At 38.5% G+C, this 11,138-nt stretch overlaps 1 protein-coding gene across 5 annotated transcripts; it reads left to right on the plus strand.

Annotated features, from left to right (window-relative positions):
• The first annotated feature begins 499 nt into the window (after positions 1 to 499).
• LOC135161334 (tyrosine-protein phosphatase non-receptor type 7-like) lies at positions 500 to 10,888 on the plus strand. 5 transcript variants are annotated; one of them, XM_064118836.1, is made up of 7 exons: positions 500 to 621; positions 1,211 to 1,430; positions 5,795 to 5,987; positions 6,321 to 6,498; positions 6,706 to 6,939; positions 7,443 to 8,356; positions 8,956 to 10,888. In XM_064118836.1, exons 3-7 carry the CDS (start codon positions 5,965 to 5,967, stop codon positions 9,065 to 9,067), a joined length of 1,461 nt encoding a protein of 486 aa, XP_063974906.1. In that variant the 5' UTR covers positions 500 to 621; positions 1,211 to 1,430; positions 5,795 to 5,964; the 3' UTR covers positions 9,068 to 10,888. The 5 variants fall into 5 exon arrangements, with proteins under 5 accessions (XP_063974906.1, XP_063974898.1, XP_063974883.1 ...); XM_064118828.1 differs by lacking the exons at positions 500 to 621; positions 1,211 to 1,430 and adding an exon at positions 3,047 to 3,674; XM_064118813.1 differs by lacking the exons at positions 500 to 621; positions 1,211 to 1,430 and adding an exon at positions 3,849 to 4,107.
• Positions 10,889 to 11,138: the final 250 nt, after the last annotated feature.

Here is an 11,138-nt window from a genome sequence, read left to right on the forward strand (position 1 = left end):
ATTAGGGAAGCGCTCCGCCAGCGAGACTAGCCTACATTCGTGCACCCCCTTTTTCACTCAACCTCCCTCAACCACCCTCTCCAGCCATCCCAACCGTCATTCGACCGACCTCGCATCCTCATTCACAATTTGCCCCTCCACCATCATTTTACTTTTACCTTGAGATTCGCTGGAAGCTGAATGAAAAAAATTACAAATTTATGTTAATATGCGTTAATGAACAGTTTCTCTCATTAAATCATGGGCTATAAAATTTATCACGATGGGAACCAATGCGTACAATTAATTTCAATCAGGTCCAACTCCTGTGAATGGCCAAATTAATTAAATATTTGACTTCCCCTCAATCCTCTTTGATTGATAAAACGTTCTGTGAGATGTATGCACATGATGCGATATACAATGTGAAAAAGGGGGAGTGCGAAACTGTGTCACGATTGCGCGCGTCTACCCCTCTGTGCCACCCCCTTAACCGCTCAAAACCTGAATGCAGTTCATTGTGACTCGCCGAGGGGAGTTGAGTCATTCGAGTCCGGCATTCAGATGCAACCGGCCGGTTCGAGATATCAGATCAGTTCCAGTGTTTCTGAAGGAGAAGGGAGCCAGCAGGACGAATAAAAGGTATCGTCTTGCGTCCCTTTAACATTTTTTCCGATAGAAAGAAAATTATTGAAATAATTTCGTGGACGAGAAATCGGATATTCAGTTGGAGGGCTCACGGGTTTTCGAGAAAAATAGGAAGAAACTGGTTTATGGAACTCGAGACGCTGATCCACATTCCATGTTTTTCCCCCTTTGACATTCCTCAGGAGAACGATGCGAGTTTAATGCATCATGAATTAAGGGGAGAGTTTGTAGGAATTATATTTTTTTTACAAAACTGTACATAACTGGAAAATTTTAGTAAATAGAATTTATTTTTATTTTGGCCCTCGATACCATTGACTTAATGATCTCGACAATGACTCGTGCATTTTGTTGTTTTGCATTTCTCTTCTCACCGAACGGCGAAAATTGTAATATTGTGTGTAAAAATTTCGTAAAAACAGTTTTATTTTTACTGGAAAAATCGCATTCTTGTAATTCCTGAAAAATTATCTCTCCATGCAATTTTTTTTTACCCAATCATTTCATCAATTACTCATGTCTGAAATTTTCTAGCAACTCTTAAAAACAAAACGTCACTCGAAGTCTGCTTTTTTATTCTCAGAAAACGAAACATCCTATTAACCACCGGAAGTGAAAATGTGCAGGCTCATAAAACAGTGAGCAGAAGAGGTAATCGTAAACGATAATCTGGACGACCTTGGAGCCCGTAGAATCTATAAAAAGACCCGAAAAGAGAAGATACGAGAGCTGAGTATCAAGTTCTCCCAAGTGTTTACTCTAGCGTATCTGTCACATGTGTCCCACCCGAGGAATGTTCTGAGGTACATATTATATACAATTCTTATATATTTCCTTTTTTTCCTCCTCACTTCCTCTTGAGTTTCTTTTGGTATTGAAACGGAACGCCTACGCCCAATCGTGTGTACGCTACGTTTTTCCCGCCTCCATTCAGCCTACGCAATTGTCCATTGACGGCCGAAGCAAATCGTACACGAGTGTTCTATCATTTTTATTGCCGACAAAAAAGGGTAAGAGTGAAAATATGCAGAAACTGCGGTAATAAAAATTGATTATGCTTGAGACTAAAATTACTGTCGCTCTTAACTCTATTTCGAAATAAACAAGAAACATTTTTTACAAAAAAAAAAAAAATGGTATTCAACAATTCAACGAATTCGGCAATTCTATGTGTTGCAGAAATCGAAACCACGTTTTCCTCCGAAAACACAGAAATCTTTGAACTCTGTTTTGCTCTGATGAAAGCCCTCATTCATTAAAAAATAAAATGCCGAGAGCAAATGCAGTCAGTCGTCCATGTAAATGGATGAAGACCCTTCCTGTCTCGATCCATTCACATAGCAGCTTGAGGCACAAAAATTAATTTTATTGTCTCAAAAAAAACTGCCAATTTCCCACACGCCAACGAAATAAAATGACCGTCATACTTTCACGTTCAGCAATGAAGCAAAACCTGACTTCCTATGTGGGAAAAATCGAAATCACCTTTCCCTCTGTAAATACATAAAGCTTTGAACGGCGTTTTGCTTCGATGAAAGCCCTCTTTCATTGAAAAATAAACGGCAAAGAGAAAATACAGCCAGTGGTCCATTTGAATGAATCGAGACAGAGAGTCTTCTGGGTGCGGGCAAGTGCGCCGGGTGTTGTGCGCTTGTCGAGCCTATCCCTTCCCGATGGGATCTCCAGAGGGACCGTTTCATTCACAACTTCTGTCGTTAGTCCATTTGATAAGAGAGATATCCAAACATTCCATCCAAAAATAAACTCAAGAGAACCTTTATCTCTCCAGGCCCCAGGTAAAATCCAATATTTTCAGTTGAAATTGACTCTAAACATTCGGTATTTCCAAAATTTTTCGCAATACCATATCAACCAGTGAAAATTTGCATTTCTCAATTTTTTTGAATTATTCATGGTGCGTAGGTTTCACTCCCTAGAAGACGTACGATAAAAAAAATTATCGATTTTCTCCCGTCCTCTTCGAGTCGATGAAGCCTCCACCCCGCCCTATTAACAAAAAAAAATATCCCAATCCAATTTCCCCTCGAGTCTCCTTTAATGACGAAGTAATAGGTAAAAGCGAATTGATCCATTTCCACCTCTTAATTGAGACGCTCCTCCACTCCTCTAAAAAAAAACCAACAATGAGACGTGAATATCAACCCCATATATTCACCCTCAGAGCCAAATCGTCGGGAGATACGTGGGGGAGGACGCCCACGCACTCCTCACTCAGAAGCCAATCGCAGAACGTACTTTACGCGGGTGTTTGTGAAAGCTCGAAAGCTAGAACTATACAGCAAAGAGGGGGAAGAAAAGGACAACTCGAACCGTGAAATTCCCAGGGGGCGGGGAGGAGTAAGGGGAGGGTGAGGTGTCTTCCCCTCTCGATTTTGGTCTTTTCAGCAGTCAGTGCCACGACTGTCCTCCTATTCACTGGGGGTCTGTCTTTTTCCTCTTCAAACAACAGAATTCCACATTTAAATCGATGGGTTTTTAATTCGATATAGTAATTATTATTATTATTATTCTCGATTAGAGGAATTTTTGTAATCTCGAAATAACGGTTTCATCATCAAGGGAATGCGTTATCTAATAAAATTGACTGCTCTTAAATAATCGATAATGTTGTGAATGCAAATCAAAGTCAAATTGTGAATTCCAATCATCCGACAATAGCTGTAAAAACCATTGGGTTTGAGAGGCTTTAATAAAAATAATAATAACAATCTTACGAAAGATACTTTGACTTCGCGAAAATTAAGATGAGTCGAGAATGTTAAATATATTTATATCCAAAAAAATTAATGAAGCATCAGTCAATCGCGATCAATGAACGCGGGATTGAATTAATCCTTCGGAAAAATTTGCACTGAAATCAGTGTTTCGCATAAAATACGAACAGTTGGCGATAACAATGCCCTCTTCAACAAAATAAACTACCGTGTTCAAGTGCTTCAGAAACAGTTCAAAGGAAGATTCAATGTGTCTCTCTCTCGTAGGGAAAAAGAACCACTCGACCATGAGGCAATGCAGCGTATACTACGGTAAATTAAAATCCCTTTCTTCATTTGTTTAGGAACGATAATCCGTCATTTCTCACATTTCGCGAAAGCGATGATGACATATTTCGCGGTAATGATGAACATGGATGATTTGCACGTGATGATTTCACATACTCTCCCGCCAAATTCGACCCGAACCGCCACAACCGGGCATTCCCATAGGCTGACTGTCTCCCACTTCCCCCTCCCGCGCCCTTCGCCGCTTGAAATCCGGTGGCAGACGAGAATTCCGTGAATGGAACGTTCAGGCAGTTGGAAGCCGACTGTTGCGCAGGTCACATCGGTTTCCACAGTTTCATTGAAACAAATATGGCGATTCTCAGTGACTCTTCAACGCATATTTATACAACTTCAAATTTATGCACAATTTTCCTCGGGAGTGTAATTGTTTCGGAGCAAATTGGAGATACAGCAGGTAAACATTTAACGATTCCGTGATCAATAAATTCCCCGTGAAGCCCAATTACCCCGGGACTTCACCTGAAAAACACCAAAGAAATTCACTTTGTGGCTATTGAGTGTGAGAAGTGGCGAATAAATCCGTAAAAACACCGGAAAAAAACCCACTGAAGTTAGTAATCGTGACTGGTTATTCGCGTTTTTATCGTGTGCAAAAAAAAAAAATGAACTTGTATACAACGGCGCATCCAATTCATCGACGAGAGAGCCGGCGATCCTATTTCCTGATTGGTTGTACTCAGCATCTGTCTACCCCCCCTTTCTCCCCTCCGATCCCCTCGCGTAACTCTTCGCTCGCCGTTCATAAAATTAGCCCAATGTTTACTTCCTGTTGAGCGATAGGAAGCCGACGATTCCCTCTCCTTTCGCGTTTTTTTTGTCTCTCTTTATCTCACCAACGCATGGGGATTGGGTAGAAGTCACACGGGTTATCTTCAACATTTCCTGTGGTACTTTAATGAGTTATCGTGAACAAAATGTGATGTGTATTTGTGGATATGCAGGGGAGAATGTAATTAGTACAGTGAAGTTGTACGTTAAATAATAATTCGTCGATTTGCTTTTGATATCGATGGTTTATGGGAGTCATTATCGATAAGGAGTGGAAATAAATGACAAATGTCGATGCATTTTGCCCTGTCCATGATATTTTTAGTTTGTTTAATTTTTTTTTATGAGACAATGAGGGAGATTTGAAGGGATAGGCGATTGTTGGATTTTTACTTGGGTGCGATGACTTAATTGTGTGATTCATGGGTCTTTGTTCCCTGTGTAATTACGACAGTATGGATTTTTCACATGGTGCATGAGTGATGCGACTGACCTTGAATGAAACAATCAAGTGCATGCGATTTTTATAATTTTGCTAACGGGGAATTTTATTTCTCTTTAAGTCTGTACTCTTTGTCTTCGTCTTGATGGAATGATAACTATTAACAAGCACGCAGATAACAGAAAAAAAGTGAAAATTAGTAATTGTATTATCTTGAATATTTGAGTATTGGAATTCAATTCAAATAGAAACTTTGATATTCAGCTATAGAACGATAGAAAAGTATGGAACGTTCCGTAAAAACATGAGTAACTGGTCCGTAATTTTTACTGAATACTATTTTGACTGGCAGATTACGGAACTCTCCGTGTATGATATTCTCTTGAAGTGTCAATTGTGAGGATTTTATTTATTAGCAGTCAATTTACAGCTCCACGATACATCGTGTCATGCGTGACGTTTCACTATCATGAAAACCAACAGCATTATCGAGAATAAACATTAAAAGCCCGAATAAACGTTAGAATTGAATTTTTTAAAGCTTGAATTGGAAACAACTTCATTCATCAAATAGCGCCCTACATTTTCCATCCACGTGCCTCCATCGTAAATTATTAATTGCAACAATATTTATTAACGATGAATTCCCAACTCTCCGACATATATCGTGCCATGAGATTGATTAATCTGATCCCTCGTTTTATTATTATCATTGAAGTTAACAACATTGTCGTTAAAAAAAGGGGGGAAAGGAGGGCTACAATGAAAATGCAATTTTATTTTCAAATCTCCATAAAATTATTTATGTTGCGAGATTACATCGCTTTTGGTATGAAGCGGTATTGATATAACGAAAAACCTCTGGTTTCAGGACATACTGGCACACTACTGTCTCCACGTTACATAAATAACGTTAATCGATATGGAAGTTCTAATGATGATAATGACCCTGGAAATTTGGAAGGGGTCTACCTAATCACCGAGCAAAGGTGGCACGGTGATACTGTGCTGCCAGTATCCCTGCTCCCGGTTACCGAGGGGATGTCCGCTCGGTCTCATCACAGGTAAAAATGATGAAAAAGATGACAAATTGAAGTAGCAAGTCCATATATTCTTCTACGAATGACAGCTTTGATGAGAGACAAAAAATCATCATTAATGCAAGTTCTCTATTGAAGAAAAAGCCACAACAAAGATGTGACGAAAGAAATTTTGACGGATGAAATTACACTTCTTGTTTTATCATTCGTCGTTAATTTACGATATCACATTAAATTGACATAAATCCGGTGATGTCATTGCTTCTTTGGAGCACATGACCGTCAAATCATGAGATTAAAATTGGACAATGATCGCATGCTGAGGTGAGGTTAATTTAATTTTTAAATTCCAATTAGAATCCGGCAGTCCGCCACGGGACTGGATGATGCTGGAATGGATCTTCAAGCAGCACAGCTTAATACACGAGCGAGTCAGGAGATCAGCTCCACGGCAGCAGTATCATGGATAGACTGGGACATACCATTTCCAGTGATTGTCTGTGCTTTTGCTGGCGCTATTCTCTTCACTTTCCTGGTAATAATATTTCATTTTGCATTTAAAATCTCTTTATTTCAGCCCTTAGTTAAAATAAACCCCATTACATTCAGTGGACCTGATTGCTTTGTATTTTCTCAACTTACTTGTTCTGCAAGTGTCCCCGCAGTATATTTAAAAAGTATTTGAAATTCACACGGTGCCCCCTTTATCTAACCGACACTAATGATTATGAATGATGCAAAGCAGTTCCTGTTATGGCTCCGGAAGCAAATGTCGAGTGAAAAGAAGACAGGAGATGGAGACAGACGAGGTCTGGTAGAGGAAGGAGCGCAAGTTACTCAGGCGCACGATAAGCCAGGAAAGAGTACGCAGGAGAGGCCTATGGAGGCACAATGGGTACGACAGCCAATTGTTAAGCCGCCTGTATCCGTTCTACCCATCCGGACAGCACCAGAAACCACCGGCGGTTTGCCACAGGTAAACAACCCAGGGTTGCTGTTATGTTTTTAATTTCAAATTAATTTGAAATGTTTTGTTTTTAATTTGTATTTTTTGAAAGTCCACACTTTGGGAAGTCAAAATTAAAAAATGACTAGAGCTATATTCAGTGACTTTAAATTTTCCGTGAATTTTCATGCCGGTGAGCTTTCTGATTATTATTCCTAACGCAATATTTTCAATTCATTCAAATATATAGAAATAAAATATTTGTATTAACATTTGATAGAAGGATTGGATAGTACTAGAACCGTGGAAAAAAACAAACTGAATAAGTAAAAAGTATAGGAGAATGGAATAATAAGGATAATCATGATGATACCTTCCAGCTAGTCTCGGAATTGGATGAAAGGAGATTATATTCAATTTCATAAAATGTAATAAGAATTATCTACCGGGAAATTCCCAACGGCGCATCTAATTCCGGATAAAATTGAATTAAAAATAATCATATTATCACAGTTAATTATTTATATTTGCAGGTAATGTCAGTGCCAGCTCGCGAGAGACGTCCCGAGCCAATTCGTGTGAAAGCAAAAGGTCTCCTGGAGCGTCGTGGCTCATCAGCAAGCCTGACAATTGAATTAGCCCCAGCACCAGACAGTCCACCGCACATGGTGACCCCAACACGTGAATGTACATCAGAGGAGTTTCTCCTGAGTGCTGGTAATGTTCTCTCTCGTGGTCAATTACGTAAAGCAATAAAAGATCCCGCATCACTGCACAAAGAATTTTGGGAAGTGCCACTGAATGTACCTGAGAAGGTGGATATTTTCGGGGCTGGAGTGAAGAATCGTTATTCAGGAGTTCTGCCGAATCCTCAATCACGAGTCGTTCTCCCAGGGGTAGATGATCCAGTGGGTAGCTACATAAACGCCAATTATATACGTGGTTTTGACGGTGAGGAGAACCGCTTTATCGCCACACAGGGTCCCCTTCCCAACACAGTAACAGACTTCTGGAAGATGATTTGGATGGACAGGGTTCAGGCCATTGTCATGATGACGAGGCTTTACGAGGCTTCCAAGACAAAGTGCGACGTTTATTTCCCCCTTGAGATAAGCAGTCGTGTGCAGAGTGGTCCCTTCACAATAATCCTCAACTCTATAATCTCGAGAGGTGGTTTTACAATTCGTGATCTGGAAATCAGACACGAGGGGGATAGGAGACAGGTGACACATTACTGGTATGACTCGTGGCCAGATCATGCTGTACCACAGACTTCTGACTCACTCGTCAGTCTTGCTGCTGAGGTCAATACACTGCCTGGACCAATCGTGGTGCACTGCAGTGCTGGCATTGGACGAACAGGATGTTTCATCGCTCTAGCCACAGGAATCATGCAATTGAGCAGAGATGGCAATGTCGATGTTTTGGGGATTCTCTGTCAAATGAGGTAAATTCATTTATTTATAGGATTCACAAAAACATTCATCTATTTGCAATTTCCGACGCATTTGTTAAAAGAGAAATTCTTAATTGACGTAGTTTTGAAGCGGAAAACTCAACAAAATTCCTGTATTTGTCTCGGTCAAGGTCATGAAATACTCTGGCCTTCAAACACATAATTGTTACGAAAGGATGTTAAAATTCACTAGCCCAGCGGTAGAACGATTTTTAACGGATTAGTTTTTTAAGAACATCGTATAAGAACCGTTTTTTTCATGAGATAGAATAATCACGTTTGTTGGCCTCGCGTGTTAGAAGTCTATTTCATTATTTATTATCTCGTAAATATTATAGCTAGGTCAAATTTCTTTCGATACCTGGAGACTATTATACACATAAACTATAAAATCATAGGGGAAATTTTGAGGAAAGTGTATTTCCCATTAACTTTTCGGTAAAAATAAATTTTGAGAAAATAAATTTCTAGAAAATTAGAGTGCTAATATCTCTTCTTGCAATTGGTATATACAAATTATTTTGAAAAGTGGAATTTTGAAATGGAGAATCAAGCTCCAATGATTAATATGTAAATTCTCTTATGATCAGGTATGACAGAGGAGGAATGGTACAGACAGCTGAACAGTACGAGTTTGTACACAGAGCTTTATGCCTCTTCGAGCAAACACTGGATGGAAAAACTCCCACAACAGGCGATTGAGTAAAAAAAAAAGACTCGATACATTGAAATCTTCTAACTAATAAATCGGCCTCGTCGATAACTAAAGCATGAACTGCAGGTACGAACTTCGTTTCTAGCTCCTCGATGTTATTAGAATGACGATGACATGGAAAATAAACTTAAAACAAATGTCAGGAACTTCGGTATGAGTGTTTGAGACACCAAATGTCTAGAGATAATGAATATAATAACTTTCCGTTACCACGACTACTGATGAATTCATTGTCGTGACAAACTGCCATTCAACTGTACTGCCACCAAATGTATGAATAATGTAAATAATATAACAGAGTATATATTTATCGTTGATCGATGGTGAAGTTGATAAAGGCTCAAATGATTTTTTGGACTCGAAATGTTTAACACAGGAACTAATACAATATAATAAAATTTCGAATTATCTATTCAAAATGAGATCTGATACTTTACTTCATAAATTACAATTTATATTGCAAAAAAATTGAAAAAAAACTAGCCATCGATCGATACAAAACCGATAATTCACAAAATGGATCAATTAAATTTTTTTTGGGACCCACTTAAGAAAACTATCACTTCTGCACTGTGAAAAGAGAATATTTTGATCGTCAGAATTAATCATTTTAAAATGTTGTTGACTGGAGTGAGCACTCCTCGTTCTATTCAATTGAAAATCAAACTTTTCAATATTAGTAATGTAACGTCATCACTCGGACGCTTCAAAAGGGCAGAAAATCGACAGACATTCATTAAGCTATGTGTAAATTATCTTTAATTATTTTATCGACAAAGACTGAATGCGATTAGTACAACATACATCTGATCAATCGTTGAGAAATTTATGAGTGTTGAAATTGATTGGAATTTCGAATGAATCAGAGGTGGAGGTGAGCAGGGGAAAATCCCTCTATCTGTCGAAGATATTGAGAGAGACTTTTGAATGAGAAAAAAAACAGAGACCTGCTTAATAAGGCTAAATAGAGGAATTTAAATCTCGGAGATAAATTTACAATTATATTTTAATTCACCTTCACGTGGGGCCGGATCCTCCGTGTAATTTTTTCAGATTTACTCCTGTCACCATTTAAGCAATTTAATTGTGGTTTTGTTATCGTCTAAAGCTTAGATTTGATGGATTAATCAATTAATGGCAGAAACTGCTTCAGAAAATGGCTCGAGCCGTCGAATCTCGGAGGTGGATTCAGTGGGACAAAGTGGGCACCTAAATATTTAAAAATATCATCGATTCGTGCATTTTCCGATCCAATGAGATCATTTTTTCACGACCATATGTAATGAAAATTAAATTCTTTGGCTGTTTGCAAATTGTGCTAGGATGTTTGAAAGAAAAATTCAATCTCATTTTGCCCCGCATCCCTTGTAGAATTTCATCCTCCCTACGTGCCTAAACAAACACCGATCATTATGTCGAGAAGGCCTCAGTGATTGAAGAAATATCCTCTGCATTGATCACCACTCCGACAAATTTTTATTTAATGCAAACGATTAATTTTAGCCAGAGGTATTCAAGTAATTATTTAAGTGTGAGTTATTTCTCTTCGATAACCGCAATTTTGTGATATATAAAATACGTATACATAATAATATATTGTACAGAAAATGATAAAAAAATTATATTTGAGGGTATGACTGGTACTGTGCAACAGATGAGGGAAAAGCAAGAATTTTAACGATTATTTATGAACGATGGGTTGACAATTTATGAATAGCATTTAATTGTATTGAACAACACTAATTCTAGCGACCCCTTGGTGTTCAATTGTACTTATGTGACGTAAATAAATGTTTATAGTATCAACACACGATTCTTCATTTTGTATCATTCGAGAAACTATCCTGCCTCATAAAAAATAAGAACAATCATTGATTTAAAATATTATCGATGAAGGGTATGAGAAAAATCCTACGAAAAATTATTTTCAGAGTTATCTTTCCCGCTCGTATATTTTCCTCTGCTTCTCCCCATCCAATGCTGCCCTCTGGCGAACCCGACACTAGATAATCTCCCTCGCTACCTTTTCGACCCTCTCCATATCCTGTTGACAGTACT

This window comes from Diachasmimorpha longicaudata, chromosome 1 (genome assembly GCF_034640455.1).
Source record: "Diachasmimorpha longicaudata isolate KC_UGA_2023 chromosome 1, iyDiaLong2, whole genome shotgun sequence".
NCBI lineage: Eukaryota > Metazoa > Arthropoda > Insecta > Hymenoptera > Braconidae > Diachasmimorpha > Diachasmimorpha longicaudata.